Consider the following 23,468-nt stretch of genomic DNA (forward strand, 5'->3'; position numbering starts at 1 on the left):
CGTAAACATACATACATACACACAGCAAATACAACTACAACTACAACTACAATTCACAAGCTACAACAATAACAATAGCAAGAGCAGAAGTAAGAGCAAGAGCTAGGCGAAAACATATTTACGCAGTAAATGAGCATCAACAAAGACGCCGGCGCTCACACCCTACTGCCAACGCGCCTCTCTTCTCCCCCTCACTCTCTTTCTCTCTCTTTGCACCTCACGCAGCACCTTAACCGATCAACTCTTTGCACCTTGTCGCGTCGCTTTGTTGTCGAGTCAAAGCCCCAAAGAGCGCAAGTCAAACGCATTTTTGCAGCTATTTGCGTAGCTTTTATTTTGTTCTGCTGACTAGGCGATGAAAAGCTCATTCTCGTGTGCTACGACTACTGCAGGCGAGAAAGCTTTGCCCAGCAAAGCATGTTATTAAGAATGTGCAGGCATAAGTTGATTTCTATGAGTAAATCTATACAAATTGTATGTAGTTACGTGTATGTTTGTTGACAAATACTTAAATAGTATTTAGTAAATATACATAGGTAGCATCATTTAGATACTATAACAAAAAGTACAAACACAGAAAACTTAAATAAATAGAGTATAATTATATTTTTTTTTTATTGGAATAATAAGTAATTTTATGCACAAATTTAATATTTTAACTTAACTTTTGTTAAACTCAGATCGAAAAGTAAAACTTATTTCTTAATAAATGAATTGTCATTTATTTCTTTTATATTTTTCTCATGCATCTTAGTTTTTTTTATCGAAATCATAACTCGTTTTTGCGATTTCATTATAAAAAATGCAAGCTGTTGAATTTTAAATAAAATATTAATTACACTTTGCTTTTACCATAAAGCTACAAATAAGAGTTATTAATAAGAGTTACCCCAAAACTTTTATTTTAAAAATCAATTGTTTTTATTAAACAACTTATGAACCAAGTGGTGTATTACCAAAAACTGAAATAATTTTGATATATGACTCAATATCTTTCATATGATACATTACATATCCTACAAGGATAAATTTTAGGGATCCAACTTTTTTTTATTATATTTAATATTATTTCTGTATTCTTTTATAATATGTAGTATTTATTGGCAAACAAAATACCAATAGATACTAAAAATTATAAACTTTCGTTTTCGATTTTTAAAATTAAAGTTACGGAGTAACTCTTATATGTAACTTTTTAAATATTAATTAAAAATAACTTCAAATTAATATTTAATTCAAATTTTAGTATTTTAAATAAAATTGAAAAGTTAGTTTTATTTTGTAAATTAAAAATGAAAATTTGGATACAATTGTTAGATTGTAATTTTAATTTTAAAACTTATAAAGTAACGATTTCTGATTTGTAATCCAAATAATTAATGTCTTTCCTTTTCGACAATTTGCTATTTGCAGAGGCCGCCGCACAGCATCCACAGATAAGAGGGAAAATTGCAACGTCTGGTAACGCTTCCCAAGGGGGGAGCAACGAGGACGGTTCGCCCCTCTGGTCCTCTGGCCTTTTGGCCCTCTGGCCCCGTGGCCCGACTAAATGCCTCGGCGCACGTTTAAACACCATAAATGCGTGCCCAAAGCAGAAAACTGGGAACACATGCAAATTTGGTCAATGTCAGCCATGTTGCTAATGACAATAAAAGTTTATACTTGTATATCTATCGCATACGTTGTAAAATAAAACCAAAAGCGACTAAATCAAAGACTTTTCTCACCTCTTCCACAAAATCAAAAAACAAAGAAACGTTGGCAATCAGCTTCCCCCCCACTCCTGCTTCTTCTTCCACCAACTACTTGACCTACGATCGAGCAGCACGGCGGGATACTTGCAACAACAACAAATCGACAAACACATAAACAACAACAATTATCAATAATCAATTATAATTAAAGCAACAACTTTAATCAAATTTTGGAAAACTTTACACTGCCTTGTGGATAATAATACAAAACTGTAGTTTATACAATATAGTTATATTAAACATATATATACAACATTATATTATAAACAACAACAAAAAAACCTATCAACGGAGTTAACGTGCAACATTATTTACAACACGTTAAGGAGAGAAACTAATACAAAATATATTTGTATATCAGTGGTGAGTAATTTAATTTAAATTATTAATAGAATGTGTATTTTAAAAATTATATTAATGACTGACGTCATCTTTGATTATAATATAATCTTATTGAGCTATAAATAAATCAAAAAAAAATAATCATAAAAGAATAACAATAAATTATGATATCTAATTATAGTAAGAATAATTAGGATTTATACACTTTTAATTTAGATTTGTGACGGAATTGTAAATTCTGTTTACATTTTATTTTAGTTCTTAGATTACTTTAGATAACCTTATCATTATAAGTTGCAGTTTGTTTTTTTTTATTATCAATCTACAAGATAAAAGATGGTACAAAGTGCATATAGGGGAAACACACATAACAACAGTCGACCAAACTACAACAGTGCAGCTATTTCTATACAAGCAGATGGATTAATAATATATTTCTTTAACTGAAAGAGCTTAAAAATAAAATTTACATGTAAATTAAAAAAATTTTATGAAAATTAAAATCACAGAGTTGTAAATTCAAAACTTTTAATAAGAATTCTATTTTGTCACTCTGTTCTGTCATTGTTTGTTATTATGCACAAAGCTATTTTACATAAAGTTTAAAATAAATATAAAATCTGTTGATAAATTTAGCAAATATTTGCTGATTAAATAATTAAATAAATTACTAAGAGATATGTTATCTAAAGCGTATTTAGCTCGATAACCGTAACCTTCTCGCTTACAGCGTTGATATTTATTACAAAACTTTATCTAATTCCTTAAGAAATTTTACAATTATGAATTTGAAAAGTGAATGCAAATATTGGTACAGGGTATTAGATTATAGCTCGATATAAATACTTTTACTTGCTGCTACTGCTGCCAAATGGCAGTTGTTTTTTTTTATCAAAGTGGCAACGCCCATTTTCAGAACACTCATAAAAGTATTTTGCTGATCAGATCAACTAAGATCAACAACATTGAGAGCAGCACCAGGAAGTTGCTCAAAGCAAATTGTGAGCGTGTTTGTGTTTGAGTGTCTAATCAATCGTTGTTGCTCTGGCTAATCAAAGATTGTGTATACGCACCGTTGCACTGTTATTAGACAAAAGCCAAGGCAAAGGCAAAGGCATAGGCAATATTTTGCATAAACGTCGTCGACATCGTTGTAATCATTGTGCATTAGGCGGCAGCAGAAGATGCCAACTGTGGCGCCACATTACAACAACAACAACAACAGCAACAACAACAACAACAGCAACAACAACAGCAACAACAACAGCAACAACAACAACAATTTCTAATGCAAACGAAAGGTACGTCATTGTTGTTGTTGTTGCTTTGGCTTTTCTTTCAAGTTTTCTTCTATGAACTTGCAGCAGAAAAGTGAATAGCCGTCGCTGCCAGCTGCTGCTTGTATTGAATAATGGAAAACGAGTTTTCCGCGCCGCATGCGCATCACCAGCAACAACAACAACAACAACAGCAACTACAACTGCAAACTGGCATGCAATGGAAAAACCAGCGCAGGCGCAGCTGGCAGCGACGCCAACAGCGACGTCGACTGCGGCAGACAGAGTGTTAGGCAGCGCAATGTTGTAATGTCGATTATAGTTGTTGTTGTTGTTGCTATTGGTGTTGTTGTTCAGTGTACTTACTCTCTCTCTCGCCTAAGCAAGCAAAAATGTACAACATGCAGCTGTTGTTGTTGTTGTTGTTATTGCTGTAGATGTTGTTGTTATTGCGCTTTCAAGCTTGCAGTCGACGCTGACGTCGTCGTCGTCGTAGTTCAATGTTAACGAACTTTTTGCAACTTGCAGTTGCTGTTGCTGTTGTTGTTGTTGTTGCTGCTGCTGCCGTTGATTGTTGTTGTTGTTAGACTTTCACTTGCATTGGATTTGGCAGCTTAGAGAGAGCGAATTGCAGCAGCAGCAGCAACTGCAAGTAAAACTTGTTGTTGTGCTTGTTTTTGTTGCTGTTGTTGCTTTGCATGCAGTTCAATAACATGTTATGTAAAAAGCATTTTTCCAAAGTTGTTGTTTCTTTGCTGTTGCGGCTGCTGCTTGTTTTGGTTTTTCTTGCAAAATTGTACTTTGTTTTCTTTTGGTCTTGTGTTGTCTTGCTTTTTGCGCTTTATTTGCAGCTGTTGCACACCTCACACTTCACACCCTCTACCCCCCACCCCCCTGCACCCTTTAACAGAGTTTTCTTCGCTTTGCAGGGCTCTGTTGTTGTTGTTGTTGTTGTTATTGCTATTTGTCTGTCTTATGTTGTAATTCGCAATTTGAAATGTTATTGAACTTTAAATGAAATTAACTTTGATTCAACAGAAAAAAAATTTGTTATAACCGGAAGCTTAAAGCATAAACTGAAAATATTTCAACAATGAAAAGCAGCAACGACTTTCCATCATCTTTCATACTCATCATCATCCAACTCAACCTCATCCTCATCCTCATTTTTAGCTGTTTTGAGTTTTCGTTAAATCAGTCAAAAGAAATTATGGAGACTTTTCATGAATGCAATTAAATAAAGCGTTTAATTTTTATTTCTTGCAATGCACACAGGAAAAACAATTGAATGAGAATTGCGAGTAAATCTATTTCAGACTAATGAGCTCTTTAAACATGCAATAGATATAAAGATACTCCTAGGGACCATCCCAAAAACTATTTACTTGATAAAAGTATTGAAAACATTATTGATTTTCAATAAAATTTAACTTAAAGATAAAAACTGCTACATATGTTAAACAGTTGGTCAAGAAAGTGTTTTAATAAAATCAAAAATCTACACAAATTCATTTGAAAGAAATATATTATTATTAAACTTTTTTATTCTATTTTTCTTGGCCCTATGGCTTTAAGAACTTATTAAAAAGAAAAATTATTTTAATCGAAGAGGGATTTTTTATTTGTCAAAATACCTTCATGACTAACTGTATATGCTAACTAGACTCTATACAATGCTAAAATTGAGCAAAATAAAGACCGATTAAATTCTTTGCTTTGACTATAAAATATTAAAATTTAAGATTAAACCTAAGCTACATTTTTATAATAAACTTAAAAAATATTCCTAATAAAAAAAATATTTGTTTTTCTTCTCGTTGCAGACATTAAGAGTAAATAAAAAAAACTGCAGCTGAACGGAAAATATCCAAAAACAAATAATAAAAAACTCTTAACAAATTAAAGCCAAAATAATAATAATAACTGATATACATACGTTATACGCATAGTAATTAATCGAATTTTAAAGTGTTCTTATTTTTTACTATATTTTTTTTGGTTTAAATGACAAACGTCCAAATCAAACAAAAGACTACAAGTTTTACCTAACAATCAATTAAATATATACAAACTTTATATACATAAATAAATACATAATAATAACAAATCGGAAACCAAACCAAAACCGTCTTAAAAAAAGTGCCTACAAAAAATTTGCATATAAATTTGTGAAAACTCCAAATTTGTTTCATAACTGAGAAAAAATAACGTGTGATAAGAAAACGTTAAGAACGAAATTTTAACAGAAAAGAAGAATATAAAAACTCTAAAGTAAAAAATACCCAAAGGGTAGCATCTATATAATTATATAGATATATATATAATATACATATAAATTTTCAAGTGAAGGGGGAATAGGAAACGGCTTAACGCTGGCAGTTAACAGTATTTGCAGTGCAGGCTTTGCCTTATCAGCGATGCCATTTATCGATGACGCACTGCTCTGGTGTCCGGATAACGATGGTCGTCTTGTTGGTGGTCTAGACTTGGCAACATGCATAACGGTACGCAACTCAGGTGAATCCCCCAATTGAAACAAATGTATATATATATTGTGTATTTACTGCAGGATGATTCCACTGTGAATGCTGAGAACATCAATCCCACGGTACAAAACAACGCACTACAACAACATCATCTGCAGCAGTTGCAGCAACAGCATCAACAGCAGCTGCAGCAGCAACAACAACAACATCAACAACAACAACAACAGCAACAACAACAGCAACAACAGACAGCAGATAGCCAGGAATTGAGCGGATCAGCGGCGAGGAATGTGAATGTGGTGGTGGAGCCTCTCTGTGGCAGCGACTCCTCCGATGAGCTTTTTCGCACGCTCTCCGAGAGCAACTTTGAGATCGAGAGCCTGCTGTCCGATTTGGCGACCGTTGAGGTCAAAGTCGAAAATGTACATCCGCCAAGAACACAGACAAGTTTAACCACACACACTCACTCACTTTCTCTCTCACACACACACACACACACAGTTACAATCACTCAGACACACTCACACACAGACTTGCTCTCTCTTAATTGAACCCCATTTGCGCAGGACTTTTTTTGCTTTTCATAAACTATACTATATATTTTAAGAGCGCACTTAATTGAAAAGTTTACCATTTATATTTTTATTTCCTTTGCTCTTTTCTTCCCAAAAACCAAAAACAACAACAACAAACAACACAAACTTTTGCTTTTCCTTTTGCTTTTGCTTTGCTTTTTCTATGCTATATCTTTCCTAGGAGGAGAACAACAACAATGTCATCAGCGATAACGATTTTGCGAGCGTTGCGGCCGCTGTTGTCGCCGGCGATGATCTGCTTGCCAAAGACAATGTCCAGCTGAGTGTCCAGGGATTGGTCGACTCCGTCGGCGCCAGTCTCGCCGACTTTGGATCCAACTCAGCGTTATCAGCGTCCGCTTCAGCCAAGCGTAACGGTAATATATCCAAATATCAAATTTTTATTAAAAATTACATTTTTGTTTTATTTAATTTGCAGGCTTTCTTCTTCCTTGCGATTTGCTCAATAACAACAACAGCAATGGAGATTGCACGCCGGAGGAGCAACGTTTTGTGACTGTGACCAGCGCCTCAGCGAATCCACTGCTAGTTGAGAAGCTGATGTCCAAATGTTTGAACATTGATAAGCGGCTGGATAAACTGGACGGTAAGTCGACTTCTCAATTGCGCTCAAACATTTAAAAATGATTTCAAATTTATTTACGCGCCAATACGTGAAGTTGGCTGCGCATGCTGCGCATTCGCATTAAGTTGGCAGCACGCTGTTTCGAACTAACGCAAACTTTGACTCACTAGAAGTTGGCTGCGCCTGAATTCGAGCAGCTTTCAAAGCTCGCAATCTGTGTTACAGTTTGACAGCCACTGTGCGGGCTGTGTCTAAATAATTACGTGTGTCATTGCTAAGTTGCAACTTTTCGAATTGGTTTGCATATGCGCTAAATATACTTTATCGATTTTTCGAATATGCTGAATGGGGTGAGGTACTTGGCTAAACGTGGAGATATCAAATTTAATAAAGTGTAGAAATAATTCGAATATAATTTACATAAATATTGGAGAAAAGTGTTAAAATCATTGAAGACTACATTTTTAATGTGTGTAAATATTAGAGCTGATTTGTTGGCAATAAATTGGCACTCCTTGTGAGACGTAACAAATAAAAAGGCCACTCACTTGTACTTATATTAAATCCCGACAGGATGTTTCCCCTGCCCCGACGTCTGTCTAACAAGCGTCTATTGACACGAAAGCAAACACAAAACGACGACGGTTTCTGAGAAATTGCTTCAACTCATACAAACACACATATTTAGAGGAGACACACACACAAATAAGCAACAGTCACCGAAAACAAGCACAAACCCTAGACACCAACCCCCACCACTGTCAACTCTGTGGGCACCTACTTCCTTTTCTAAAAACCCAGACAGGACTCAGCGAGGGTTGCGGGTTGACGGCCATATTTTCTTGTTGTTGTTGTTGTTGCTCTTCGGGCTTTCATGTTTCCTTGCAGCTGGGCATTTGAGTGGGAAAGAGACAGCGACAACGAAGCCAAGTCACAGACACAAACCCTATGCTACCCCAACTGTAAATCCGCCGTCAGGTCAATAAATTTTGCGTGTGGAAATTGTGCGCTCAAGGTCAAAAGGATATTGCCACTGTGGGCTGCACGCTCTGCGTCAACATTTAGTTGTGTGTAGGAAACGATTTCCATTTGTATTGGGCCTTTTCACACACAGACACACCGACACACGCACACGCAGGCAGACAAAATGGCGGCCCACACTATCCGCAAAATGGCAACCATTTTGTGTGCGTGCCTGTGCCGAGACTGAAAGAGAGGGAGAGAGTGAGAGAGAGTATGTGAGAGAGAGAGAGAGAGAGAGAGAGGGAGACAGAGGTCGACAAAGACGAGTTTTATATATATGCCTCTGCCTTCCTCCTCCCCCTTGCTGCCGCCCCATTGCTGTCTGGGCTGGATGAGTTGTGGCTAGTGTTGTTGTTGTTGTTGTTTGGGCGGCTGCTTTCCGGCAACCTTGAACTTGAAATTTTCGTTCGAGTTCAGCCGTAGCATAAAAAAAACAGAAACAGACATCAAAATGGGCGCAATCATCATTGTAGTCGGCTTTAGGGTGTTAAAGGGAGGCTTGGGTGGTTTGGGTGGTTTGGGGGTGGTTGCTTGGCTGACAGGCGCTAGACGACTTTGCTTTTTGGCTGGGTCGTGTCCTGTCAAGTTCAAGCGCCGCACAAGCATTGAACTCTAAATTTCAGTTTCAAGGATACACTTGATGAGTGGGCACCTTTTTTTTTGGGCCGCCAACAAATTTGCCCAATCACTGACAGCGACGGCGACTGAGACGGCGACTTCTCTAACAAGCCGTTGACATTGTAAACGGCCAACGACGGATGACGACAAAGACAACAACAATAACAGAGACAACAACAACGACGACGACGGCGGCGGCTGCAAAGATTGTTCACTTTTGTTTCGAGGGTTCAGCATCAGTCCAAGGTTCTACTGCGGCCACCCTCCGCATCCCACTTAATGCACCTTCCCCTCCACCCCTTTGTCACACTGCAAAGTCTTCATTTCGCTTTGCTTATACAACAGCGACAATCGACAAGCGGCAATGTGGCAAGTGGCAAAGTGGCAAGTGGCTAGCGGCGGGTTAGACTTCGACTTCGACTTAGCCACGTTATTAATGTCAAGGGGTTCCACACACGACCAAGCGACATAGCCGTTTAGTTTGAATTTGAAAAGTGCGTTAATTTCTGCGTTCGTTACTTTATCCGCTCACTTCAGGGCTGGCGACAAAAGATGCCCAGCAAATGTGACAGCAGCACTCAGAAGAATTTTAAAAAAATCAACATTTTATTTAGTTAACTCGAATATTTTAGAAATTATAAACATAAACTGGAAATTGTTTAAGGTTACTTCCTTTCCTTGTTCTTAATCAAATAAATATTTTGAAAAAATATATAATTCTTATAACTTATTTTGCATAAAATAATAGTAGCAATAGCGATTTTCAACTACTTAAACTCTACTAGTCTTTTGACGATTAATCCAGCTAATTAAATTAATTTTAGTGTAAAATCGACAACTCAACTCTAAATTGATTCAGCAGCAAAATAGGAGATTACATTTTGTAGCATCACTGTCCATTTTACCCATACATTCCCCTTGAGGCTTCAATAAAAGTGATTTGGGAAAACTCCAAGTATAGATTTGAATTTACATCACAAAAAAAGAACACCTTTTCTCGGATTAAGCATTTTTAGTTTTATTTATATAACTGCTCACTTCTTAAATTATTCAACATTGATTGAAATCAGTCTTCAGATAAAAAATATTAAGAATTTAAAATAAAATACTGTATATTTAAATCTAATAAATTAAATAATTTGAAATTTTGAATTTTCTGCTATGAAATCTGTATAATATATTAACGCAAAACCTTTATCTGCCTAACATTCTTAAGTTTAAAATATATGTAAATACATTTTGTCTGATCTCTTTTCGATACCGCTTTACTATATCAAAGACTTTAAACAGTTGTGTGGGGCTTTTTACTTTTGATTAAATTCATACACAGCATTCTTGTTTTTGTTTCTTCTGGTTTTTATCCCACCTTCTACTTTTGCTTGAAATATTTTGGTTTTTTATTTGAATCATCCGCTTTGTGGTTTGTGCATCCCTGGTCCACTTTGGTTGTTGATTAGTTAACTGCCATTTTTTCTATTCTAGTTGCCAATGTGCAATGCATGTGTGTTGTTTTTATGCTTTTAGCCATGGCTCATGGCTAAATTGTCAACAACAAAAAAAGCAACAACAACAAGACGTTGCACGCATTTCTTGGCTGCCTTTTGGCATCGCATTGGCAATTTCAATTTGAATTTCAAATCGTGTCGCGCTTTTCAAAATGTGCGTTGTTATAGCCAAATCAGGATTTCTGCGTGTCCCCCGGACGGCAAATCGCCTAACAACAATTACAATTACAACTAAAGCAGCAGCACTAACAACACTAACACCAACAACAACAACAACAACAGAAGCAACAGCATAAGCAATAACAAATGAAACAAACAACTGCAACAACAACAACAACAACAACAACTAACGATGTCAGGGGCGTTCATTTGTCCATTGCCAGCCAGCGAACCGGGCCGAGCACGTCACTGTCACCACCGTCAGCGTCAGCGTCACCCCGTCACCTCTCCTACCCTCGCCCCTCTCACCTAGCCACCCCTCCCCCCATTGAGACCCCCCTCCTATCCACGCCCTCCTGAGTTTACCTCAAGTGCAAAACGTTGCCACTGCAAAATGCACTTTGCAATTTTGTTGATTGGTGGATTGGCAATTGTTGTTGATATTTTTGTTATTTTTTTTTTCGTTTTTTTCATTTATTTATCTCGTTTTATTTTTTCATGCATTTGTTTGGCGACTTATCTAAAATTGTTCGTTTGTTGTTTTTTTGTATTATTTTTATTTTGTCTTGTTAGTTTTGTTGCACGCAAGACGCAGGTAACCGCTGGGTTCAAGTCTTAACGGATATCATTTGAATACCCTGCACATAGACTGATCTAAGGGGTATTTAAGTTGTGCGAATAATGGAATGAAAGGAAATATAAGATGAAATTGATAAGATAATATCTAATAATACTTAAAATCTTTGGTCTAGATATTTTTTTATGTTTTTTTATTTGAGAACTATAGAAAATTCAGATAATTTAGCTGTAGCCCCTAAGAAAAAGTATAAGAAAAGTTAGTTAATAGATATAGGATGCTCCTGTTGATAGAAAAACCAAACAAAATTTAATTTGGTAGATTTTAAAAATAGCAGGCATCATTTCTCATTTTAGAAGGACATTAAAGATCTAAAATTTCTTGACTTCATGCAAGAAATAGGGTTGATGGAGGAGCTTTAGGCTTAGATGGTTTATAATAGATTCTGAGGATCGCAGTGCAACATTTTTCCATTTTAATAATAATTATATTCTCTTCGTATCTCAACTTTTCGTTCTTCAAGTACAGCTAATGATGACTTGTTTTGATAAAAAAAAACACAGGTTTTATTTACAGAGTATTTCCAAGTCTAAATCCTTTAACGTTACAGCATTTGTGTTTTGTTCTTAATACTTAATACGCAGGAGCCTCACCTCGTTATACTTGTGTGATTGTGTGTTAGATTGGGGGCCTTGTCTTGTGTCTTTTGTGTGTTCGTTATGATGTCATTTTGGACGCCATTTTGCCAGGATTGATTGATGACGCCTCCATCAGTCAGAGTTCGAGTTTTGATGAAATGTTTAATTAGTTTTTATTGTAATGCATCGGCAGACAATTACAAGGTTTATGGCTATGGGAAAAGACGAATTGGGTGTGCCAATTAAGAGACCAAATTCTCAATTCACTTACAGCATTGCAGAGATTAGAATAGAGCAAAAACACAGCATGATAAGTTAGTTAGTATCGGGGTACGAGATATTTAATCACCTTACTAGTACAACTTTTTAATGATTGCTTTTTAAACAGAAGCTTAGATATGATTTAGATCAAATTTAAGCAATCTATGTAAAATTGGGCATATAGAGATATCTTATAGATTGATATAGTTATTCTGTCCAAAAGATATTGAAATATTGGGAGCAAATTAAATTGACTGGTAGATTATTAGCGAAAATTCTTCTTCAATGTTAGTTCAAGTTCTTCGAAAGGCATCACTTTTTCTTAAATCCTTAATATTAGTAGGCCTTCATCAATGATAGCTAAGGCAAAAACATATCGTAATGACATAGCACATACAGAATTCAAATAAGTTAGTTACGGAGAAAGACAATTTGTAATTTAATAAAACAACTAAAAATTTTTAATTCAAAATAGGTTTTGACGAAATTTTCATTCTCTTTTTCTACGTAATGCCTTAAGGATTTTATTCTTATTCTTTTCTCCAATTTGATTTTAAAGTAATATTTGATTTCAAATCACTATAGACACTATAAAATGGAAGTAAGAAATCTTTTGTAAATACATATTTTTAACAAGCTTGCAAATGATACAATATGGAATTCTTAATTCCTAAATTGTTTAATCTTTTTCCTCTTATTATAAATTAGTACTAATGCTTAAACCATACTTATATTTATATGCTAATCAGTCTGTAACCCTTATACTATGTTTTTATAGATCCTATATAATTGATGTAATTAATTAGACAAATCAGTTCCTTATATAGGGGATACATAGCCTCGAATTAGCCAAAACAAAGTCTACTTCTACGCGCTCGTTAAATATCCAATTGGAATTCAATAAAGAGACTCGCGATAAGCACACTGTCCTAATTGCACTGTAACCCATTAACACACCAAGCACACAACAATAACAATAACAACTACAACAGCAATAACAATAATAAAAACCGATCGTCATTCATTGTCGGTCGACGATCGTTAGGTCTCTCGCTCGCTCTTCCCCTCTCTCTCTCTCTCTCTATCACTCTTTCTATTTCTCGGTCCGGTGAAAAAGTTTTCACCTTCACCCCAACGGACAACAGCAAACAAACAAACAAACAAAAACAACAATGCGAAGGTGCAAACACAAAACAGACAACTGCAAATAATAATAGAGCATATCAATAATAGGATGCGGTGTAAAAGGAGAAGGGAGGGGAAGATACATATGCATTTTCACTCTGCCAATGAAAATGAAATGTGGCGACTTCCACAATGTTTTTGCCATATGCAATGGCAGCAACAACAAAGGCAACACATTTCGCTGTCCCCATTAGAGCAGTCCCAATCTATCTATCTACCTAACCCCTCTCCTTCTTCTCCTCCTCCTCCCACCAACCACCCACTCAGTGAGCAGCAACTACAACAACATAGACCAAAAGAATTGAGCAAATGAACTGAATACTGAATGGTGGGGAAGAGCGGGTTTGCAGTTGTTTGTGTGTCAGTGTCTGTATGTGTGTGTATGTTTCAGTTCCAGTTCCAGTTTTGCAGTTTCACAGTGTTTTGTTGTTCGTTCGTTGTTCGTTTGCTTTTGATTGCATTAGAGCGTGTGCCGACTTCGCATCTCGTTATAAAGCAGAAATGAAAACAAAAGGCAAACGCCAAATGACTGCGATGATGATGATGATTAACATGTTCATGATCATGATGATGATACAACCTTACAAAATTCTCAGTCGCAGTCACTTAGTCTCAGTCTGCGTCTTGCGCTTAGCTTTGGTCAGCTTTGAATGTTTAGCGCTGAACTTGTCTTGACTGCACACTCTCAAACACACTCACACACACACACATGCAGATGCAAAGAGAGAGCAATGCTTCGTTCGCTCACACTCACACTCACTCTCACTCAGTCGCTCTGCCCGGCCAAACGAAGCGGAGAGCAGCAGCACTAACACATTGATAGCTTTATTTTTGCTTTGCTGTAGCGTGTGGTATGCAGCCTTGAATTAGTTCGCTGCACTCGCGTGACGATGTATTTTATGTATGAGCGCAGTATACATACATACATACATATCTATGCACATATGTATGTATGGGTGTGCGTTTGTGTGATTGCGTATATGTACTTGTAGCAGCAGGCAGCTAAGCAAAGGCAAAAGCAAGGCAAACACACACATTTGCGAGAGTCTGCGAAAGCTCTCCTTTTGCCCCCCCTCTCCAGAAAGTATGAAAAGACTTAGATGCGCATCGTCAACGACAACGCTGCCTCTGCCGCTGCCTCTGCTTGCGTCGCAGTCGTTTTGCTTTCATTGGTGCGAAGCGCATCATTATACAAAATACAGAAGAGAGGAAAAAAACTGCTTTTGATTTTTTGCTTCTTGTTTGCATATCCATTTTCCGTCTTTGAGCAAACATTTTGAGGGCAGTTCTTTGGGTACCAGTTCTTTTGACCCATTGGCAAAAATTCAATAAATATGCATCGATCACACTTACATACATACATGCACAAAGATACACGCATACGAATGTCAAGAAGCGTGTGCCCCTAATTAGCACCTCCTGTCAGTCAGTTAGTCAGACAAACAGTTACTCTCGCCTCCCCCTCCACTTCCACCTCCCACACACATTCACGATGCGTTGCAGCATCTTTGCCATAATCAGTCATCCAGTAGGACAACGACTGTATCTAATAGATACAGATACATTTGTATCTCTGTCTGTTTTATGGGCTTTGGATCGTGCCGCGACTCACGAATACAATCACACATTGATGTTATATCTGGGAAAACGGATATGCATGATAGACATTTATATCGCGAGTACATTTGTGCAAAAATAAAAAGAATTGAGGAAAATTAGCGGAAAAGTATCTGTGTCGTAGGCGGACGACTAATTGGATGTGTGTATTGCGGACTTGCAACATTTTGTGCGTTACCGTTTTTCACTGTACTAAAAGGGGGCAACACTAATTAAGATACAAATTTGTAGTTGTAAAAATGCACTAGAGAAGCAAGGGCTAATAACTATAGTTACTGTAGATGCAAAAAGTTCAGAAGTGTTCAGGAAGTGAAAATGACTCGTTATTTTGCAGGATTTTTAAATTTATAATAATAGATAAAGAAATATCCTATGCAAATCTTAAATAAATATTGCAAAGTGCAATTGATACGCAATATTTGAAATTATCTTGAACCCTCTACTAATGACTTAATCTGAAAAGAATTCAAGGCCAACTTCGACATCTATTCATTTACATAACATGTCGCAAACTCATTCACAACTATGATTAAGATTACGATTGTCAAATGCCATTCCAACACATTACGAATAAAGCGTAGAGATTTGTTATCTAAGCAGTGATGCCAATTACTGGCAACTAAATTAGGATGATATATAAAAACAGGACATAAAGAAGAGCAAATACAATTAAAATAAATCTAAAATTCAAGTTTCAAATTTTTGATGTTAGCATTTTATTTATTATTTATGTATTTAGGATATTATTGTAAAACGAAGACAATCTGCATTAAAAATGTCAAAGTTAAAAAGTCTTTAATATTTGATTTAACTAAAAAAAAACTTACTGAACACCGATAATCAAAATATATCTCAAAAAAACCAAGTTTAAATCAAGTATTTACTTGGTTTAAGAGAATCCGAGATTACCGTACTTTTGACACCGGATTGGGCTTTATCTCTGAATTTCGGATTTGTTATTTCTGTTTAAGAAACCCAAAAATATATATATATTCTAATTATTAAAAGTTATTACTAATAATATAGAAAAAAATCCACAAAAATTGTGAAAAATGCAATATCAAACAGAAACCAGTATAGTTTTTTGGATAAGTGGATAAAAATAGACGGATCTATTCGGAAAGGGGCTAAATTGGCAACACTATGCGTCAGTTGCACGTTATGCGGCTAGAATGTGAAATGTAAGTATGTACATATGTATGTATGTATGTAGAACTGAGACTGGGGCGACACACCATCGCCAGGCGTTGGTCGGTATTCAGATCGACACCCAGGCACATCGACACATAGACATAGACTGTCTGTCCTTCAAAAAGAATAAACACACACAGTCAGACGGACAGACAGACGGACAAACTGACAACGCACGCAAAACTGAAAGCGAAAATTGCATGCGTAAGATACACAAGAACAACAACAACAACAACAACAACAAGAGCAGCAAAAAGAAGAAAAAAGTGCAGAAAATATTAGGCGGATGTCTGATGACTACGACAACGTGTGCATCTATAATCCGGCTACGAATGTATAAATACATATAGTACAGTATATATTTAAATATTTATAGAACTTAATAGGCGGCCAAAATGAGACCAAAGCCAGCTGGTAACTGGGCGTGGCCAAGGAAGCAAAGCTAAATTATAAATGCAGCAATTAATTGCACATGAAACCGCTAACCAAAGAACATGGAAACTCACAAGTTGATGAGTATGTATATATAACTATATGTATTCAGATCTATGGCCCTATAACAATGTGCATACGAATAGAATCAAGTGCAAGCAGCACTCGACCGACTGTCAAGTTTATAGAATCGGGAGACTCGAGACTCGCGACTAATAGACACATAGATATGCATACAAACATACATACATACATACATACATATTGCGTTCATATATTTATACATACTCGCATATTGTATGTGCATATTTTAGAATGTAATTGTGCATCTGGCCTAGACCTAGAAAAGGAAATTTTGTTGCTATTATTATTTATACTCACTCACTCACTCACTTACTCGCGCTCACTCGACTCGTTCGTGTTGTATTCGTTCAATTCGTTGTATTCGTTTTGTTCATTCGTTCTTACACCAACAATTCACAGCATGAGTTAGTTTTTCCTCTGCTTCTTCTTCTTCTTCTACTTGTTGTTTGTGTTGCTGTTGTTGTTGTTGTGTGAGCGCAGTTTGTGTCTAGTTCTCATTATTTGTTCTCCTTCCTCGCAAATTAAAAATATGCCTAAGCAAATAAAATGCATTTATATATACATACATACTATATGTATATGTGTGTGTGTGCATCAATGGGTTCATGTGCGTTAGTTGTACACTTACAGGGTGATTTATTATTAAATTAAACTGCACATTAAATAACTCCCAAAACTAATCGCCAATCGTATTGATATCTGATTCTATATAAGCATTGCTGGTTTATTTAACCCTGTACTTACAAAATACAAAGGGTCTATTAAGATTGTTAAAAGCAAACGCAGGTTGAGGCGGGCACACCCTATAAGGTATATACATCTTGATCTACACCAAAAGAATTTAGCTTTAGATATATTAGATTTATATTTTTGAAATTTTATTTTTTATATAAAGATAACGCTGCCGGGCTTAATTTATAACAATACAGGTGTATAACAGATTTTAACTATAATAACAATATTTGTACAGGGTGTATCACACTCGCGGTTGCTCGCCTAAAGCTATTTCTAATTGCTGAATCGTTTCTTATATCTTTTAGTGCTGACCTATTTCTATCTCTTTCAGTAATATCCTTTTTCTACCAGTTAAAGTGATCTACATTTTAAATATAATAAAATTCTGTCATTACTTGAAAAAGCCATTACATTATTAGAGCTACCATAATGGGAATATCACTTTCTAATCAATAAAAAAATCGAGAGTGAAATTTATTACTTTTTCATAAAACTGTAAAACAAAATATAGAAGATAAAAAACACCCGTTGTCAGTTATCAAAAAGGCGTTTAAATGTCTGCAGCGACAACAACAACAACAACAACAGTAACAACAGCAATGCAATGAGAACTGCAAGTCAAACATACAAACAACAAGAACAACAAGTGGTGAACAACAAGCAAAAGCAACAAATGAAAATGAAAATTAAAATTGTTTTTCATTTTGTTGTAGCTACCGAAAGACAGACACAACCATAAGCGACAACAATTTTGCCCCCTGTTTTGGGCCAACCCGTTGCAACATGCAACAGCAACAGCAACAACAACCGCAACTGCAACGTTCGATTCTATAAAATACATAAATAAGTTGAGCAAAAAAAAAAAAGCAGAAAAACAAATAAACAAATGGGAAAGAAACCAACTAAAAATGAGCCAAAAACTAATGAAAAACTGAGCGCAACATTGTAAAACGCTTTGGAAATGTTTTTGATGGCTTACACGAATATACACAGAAAAAAAAATTGTGGATTCCGGACAAAAATTACTTCAATGCGGTGTCATAAGTACAATAATCCCGGATTCTCTTAAACCAAGTACAAAATACTTAATTCAAGCTTGATTTTTCGCAACAATATTTTCATTTTCGGGGTTCTGACAGATTTGTTTCAGTTACATTTCTTAAATGTTGACTTTTTAATATTGTTGCCATTTTATCTACGTATTAACTTAATTTTACAATAATATTCTGAATAAATACTTAAAAAATACGAGGTAAAATCAAGAATTTTAAACTTGAATTTTATAATCATTTTTTTTTTCTGTGTACCGTCGGTGTGGAGGGTGGGGATAATGGTGAAGGGGGTGGCACTCTGCGGTGCACTCTGCGGTTGCTCTGCCCGTGGGGAACAACGTCGCGACGCTAACGACGATTCCGATTCCAATTCCGATTCCGATTCACGTCGCTGACTGTCGACGGTTGTTATTGTTTTTGCTGTATTTTTTAAGCGTCGAGTGGCGAGTGTCGAGTGTCGAGTAGCGAATGCTCGGTCGCGATTCGGGCACTGTGGGGCAAGTGGGGCAGGAGGGGCAGCACGCATGTTGTCCATGTCCCCATTCGAGTCAAGTGACGTGTTATCTGTCACCTTCTCTCAGAACTTTGACTTCTATTGGTTGAATGTCGTTTGCAGTTTTTTGTTGCTGTTGTTGCTGTTTGCAGTTCGCAGTTTGTGCAAATTTGACGCTTGATGTTTTGTTTGTAGTTGTCGTTGTCGTTGTTGTTGTTGTTGTTGTAGATCGATCTCACTTAGGCTACCGTATTGCCGTTTGTCATTACTTGTACCCGCAAATGCATCGCCCTCAAACTGTCTCGTTTCAATGCCAATGAATGGTTGTGAATTTCTGTGAATTTGTGCAATTGTTTGTGTGTGTGTGTGTTTGTGTGTATTATGAGGCATTACGATTGGTATTATTAGCAGCATGCCATGGAAAATGAAAACTGCCAATAGTGGCAAAACACTTTCCCTCTCGTTGCTTTCCATTTGCAGCGACAGCGACAGCAACAGCAGCAACTTCATCACCGTTGCTAGACATTTGTGGCAGCAACAACAACTTGCAACCTGCAACTTGCAACAACTTGCAGCTATGCAGTAATTATTGCACGATCAATTTGCCGGCTGCCGGCCATCCATGTCGCTGGAAAAACTTTCTTCAAGCACATGTATTTATAATAACACAGTCAAATATTAACAACGAGGGCAGTTTTATCAATTTGATAGCAACATTTTTTAAGAAGCTTAAATAACCTTAATTAACCTTTTTTACGCAGTTTTGCAGAAAATTCTTAGTCACATTTTTTCAATGTTTAGTTCAGTTGACTCAAAGATTCTTAAACGTTTAATTCATATAAATACTATATTTTACTGTTTTAATTAAATAAAATTTAATTGTATATAGTTTACTGGACTAGATACTGGACTAATCACATACTTGTACATAATTTACAAATGTACATATTTTATTTTACAAAACAACTAAATACAGTTTTTAGTAAATTTTTTATAATGTTGCTTAGGATTTTGGAATAATTAAAAAAAAAAAGAATTTATAAGATTAACAGCGCTTTACGATTTTTTAAAATCAAAGTCAAATAAATAAATCAAATAAAGGCAATTATTATTATTATTATCTTGGACTAGATGTGCTGAAATATATATAATTTTTAATGTAGTCCAAATTTTATAGTTCCTTTTACAAATCGCCATAAAAATAGTCTCAAATGTATATGAAAAACCCATTTTGGCAGAAAAGGATATCAAATGTGAATTATAGTAAAGAAATACAATAAATTTACTCAAATTCTCCAATTTTGAGACGTTCAAGCTAGAGAAGTTCAAAAGTAATTAATAAAAGAACAACAAACTTGAATTTAAAAGGAAGGCAAATTAAGTTACATGCAGATAATATATTTTTGCCATAGATCCCCCTTAATGGTGGACATACTTACATCTGGGTTTATGTAAGTACAAACTTAGTATCAGTTACTAGCTAAATGAAAACGAACGTTGAGCGGATGAGCTGTCGCAGTTAGCTTCGCAATTGTTGCCGTTGTTGTTGTTGTTGTTTTTGCAATTGTTATTGCTGTTGCTTCTGTTGCAGTCGCTGTTTCTGTTGCTGTCAGCGTCAGCTTCAGCTTCAGCGCCACCGTCAACGTCAGCGTCACTGCCCGCCGTCTGCCGCCGCCTCTAATGCCTGTCGTCTCTGTCTTCTCTGTCCCAATGTCTGCGGTTGACGGTCGTACAGTTAGACGGACGTTTGCTTTGCTTGCATTTACAACTTACACACACACACACACGCACACATGTACACAGATAGACAGACATGCACAATAATGGCATTGAAAATCTTTTTCAATAAAACACGTAAACAAACAACAAAAACCAAAACCAAAACAAGTAAGGCAACACTAGTCGAGACTGTTCGACTAGCTAGTTACCCTGTTAACGGTTTATCATATCGTATAAATTAGCTGATATGATAACAAGGTCATACAGATATAAACAGTCAAGTCTAGTAATTGTATTGATAACTAAAAAGTTCATTTAATTGTTTTTTATTTAAATACAAAATTTAAGGCCAATTGATATAATTATTTATTTTTTTAATTTGATAAACCCATAAACTACTGTAATAAAGTAACTAAACTATATAAAAAAGAATATCAGTTATTCAATTTCTCTAAATAAAATATAAGCAAATAACAAAGAGCTAAATTCCTATCTTCCTATCTTAGCTCGAAAAAAATTTAAGAAAAAAAGTCAAAATAACAAAATTAAAATAGTTTTTAAATAAAGTGTTTTCAAAAAAAAAAACAATAATGAAATAACTAAGAAAAGCTTTTAAATTTTGCAAAATAATATAAGTTAATTTTTATTTAATCATTTTATTATTCAACTTTAAATCAAAGTAGATTGAATATACTACAGATTACAGGGTATAAAATGAAAATGAAATGCATCCAGCAATATAGTATGATAAATACATTATTGCATACCTGCATTCATACCTACATACAAAATGTTGCAGTTGAATGTTGTTGAATTTGATTTGAACTTTTAGTTAATAGTTTCTCAGTTGGTTTTTGTGTATTTTCATTATCTTTATAGGTACTAATCAGACGCTTGATAATGTGTGAGAATTATGTTAATGAATGCTCTTCATATTGTTATATTTCTTGTTGTTGTTGTTGTTGTTGTTGCAGCTGCATTAACGTATATTTGTTGTTACACACATAGATGTGCATATGTATGTATTTTGGAAAATTTCCAGCAATACTGCTCTTTCAAATTTGTATTCATTGTGTTGAACTTGAAAATTGTTGTTGTTGTCGTTTGTTATTGTACAGTTTAATCAACTTTTAGTTGGAGACTTCGAGAAACGTTTCGCCGCTGCATTTCCATATGGATTAGAAAACAACAATAGTTTCAACAACTATAGTTGCTGTGGGGATGTAGTCAGACCTCAATTATTATTAAATAAATTAAATTAAGTGTGTTTCTACATTTTATGCATTTTCTATTTTAATTATAAGTTATATTCAAATCAATTTATATTTTTATAAATATCAAATCGAGCTAGTCAAAGTTTTTAAATTTACTGATCCGACCTTCAATTCAAGGCAATAGTATTTACTGATTAAAGATAGGTAAATAAAGTAAAATAAATAATTCTGTTTTACAAATTGATATCTAAAGTAAAAACATCCTTTCAGATTGATGCTCAAAAAGCGAAAGTTAAGTCCATATAAATCAAATTGATAGCTTTCGGAAATGATAGAAACAACAACACTCAAATATATTGTAGAGTGTTGGAGTTGCAACAATCAACACTTCGTTAATTAAAATAAATACTTTCCGGCTTGCTAGTCCAACTGTTCGACTGATAGAAGAAGACAAGACAAGAAACTGGCCAAAATGTTGGGAAAATCAAAAGTAGTACCACGAAATATCGATAGCATCGAATGTGAAACCGGCCGCTGCACTCGCCACATGTGGCATGCAACGACGGACATAGAGTCAGACAGACTGACAGACAGCCAGTTAGACAAAGTCGCTGCCTGGCCAGATGTGAGCCACAAGTTGCGAACTCTAGCTAAAGTTTTCTTTTTGCCAGTGATTTCCTTTGCTGTTTACATTTTCGCCGCATGGCCAAGAAGTCAGTCAGTTAGTCAGTCAGTGTTACCAGGGCCGAATGCTTGCTCGATGATGACGATGCCAAAAGCGGCCAACAAGCAGACAGACCGACAGACAGACAGACAGATAGACCGACCAACCGATAAAACAGCGAGTTGGCCAACAAGTTACTCCAACTGGTTTTTTATTTATTTATTTTTTATTTTTTGCTTACACAGCCGAGCAGAGAAAGAGAGGCAGACAGAGAGAAAAGTAGAGAGGCAGCATTAGAAATTAGCCATATAGGAGAGTACTCGAACATACGGATAAATGTTGTTGCCAATCTGTCCGCCTGTTTGGCCAAGGAAAAAGAAAAACTATGCGAAATTCACTTTCATTATGAATGACCGACGATGCATACAAAATGCAACGGACGCTGAAGTCATCCAACCTGGTAAAGTCGGTTAGACAAATCATGATTTTCACGTTGTCTTTGCAACTGTAATTTCTGCTGCCGCTCGCAGGTTGCACGTGACCGTTGCAGTTACCGTTAAGTGCCAACAATCAACTTGAAAAAAGTACCAATATAATTTTTAAAGCAATTGGAGCGTTTATGCAAAAACAAAGCAGCAATGCAATTAAATAATTTTCTAAAAGTTCCGAAAATTAAGAAATTAAATAAAAGAAGAAAAGATCTTTGAAAGCCAAATTTAGCAAAATGTTTGTTACACACGTTGGGCGCCACAATTGTCAATCTTAGATCTGAAAGAGTTTGTTTGGAATTTGTATCCCAATTCATATATTTAAATCATTGTATTATATTATGTTATGATATTATTTATTTTTAAAACTTTTAAGTCGGTATTACAAACGTAATATCTTAAGCAATTAATGCATCCCAAATATTCGGAGTTTTTTAATTTATTTGTTAAATCAAAAAAGAAATGCAATTAACTAATTAAAAATAGTACCTTTAAAAAGCAAACAAGGAAAATATTGTGAGCACCACGTTGGGCGCCATAATTATTAAAGTACTTGTCTCAATTGGCAGTCTTTGTTCTAAAAGTCCTTATTTGAGATCTGTATGCGAGCTCATACATATATTTAATGCATTACGTTATTCATGCTGCTTAAGACCCTCAAGTGGTTGTAATAAAATCAAGCAGGCAATCATAATAACTTCTCCCTGGCGCCCAACTCCCTGGAGACATCTTTTCAATTTAGGACGCTGCTCGCAGCAAAAGAAAGAAAACCCGATTGCAGTTTTCCCTGTCC

General features: G+C 35.5%; 1 protein-coding gene across 1 annotated transcript in view; it reads left to right on the forward strand.

Moving 5' to 3' along the window:
* Positions 1-5,643: 5,643 nt before the first annotated feature.
* Positions 5,644-23,468, forward strand: part of LOC117786389 (ecdysone-induced protein 74EF) — a 38,782-nt gene continuing 20,957 nt past the window's right edge. The window contains exons 1-4 of the mRNA XM_034624606.1: positions 5,644-5,877; positions 5,943-6,281; positions 6,616-6,811; positions 6,874-7,041. Coding sequence (XP_034480497.1) covers positions 5,791-5,877; positions 5,943-6,281; positions 6,616-6,811; positions 6,874-7,041 — 790 coding nt within the window. The 5' untranslated portion in view covers positions 5,644-5,790. The remainder of the gene's footprint in view (positions 5,878-5,942; positions 6,282-6,615; positions 6,812-6,873; positions 7,042-23,468) is intronic.

The sequence above is a fragment of the Drosophila innubila genome (assembly GCF_004354385.1).
Source record: "Drosophila innubila isolate TH190305 chromosome 3L unlocalized genomic scaffold, UK_Dinn_1.0 0_D_3L, whole genome shotgun sequence".
Taxonomy (NCBI): Eukaryota; Metazoa; Arthropoda; class Insecta; order Diptera; family Drosophilidae; genus Drosophila; species Drosophila innubila.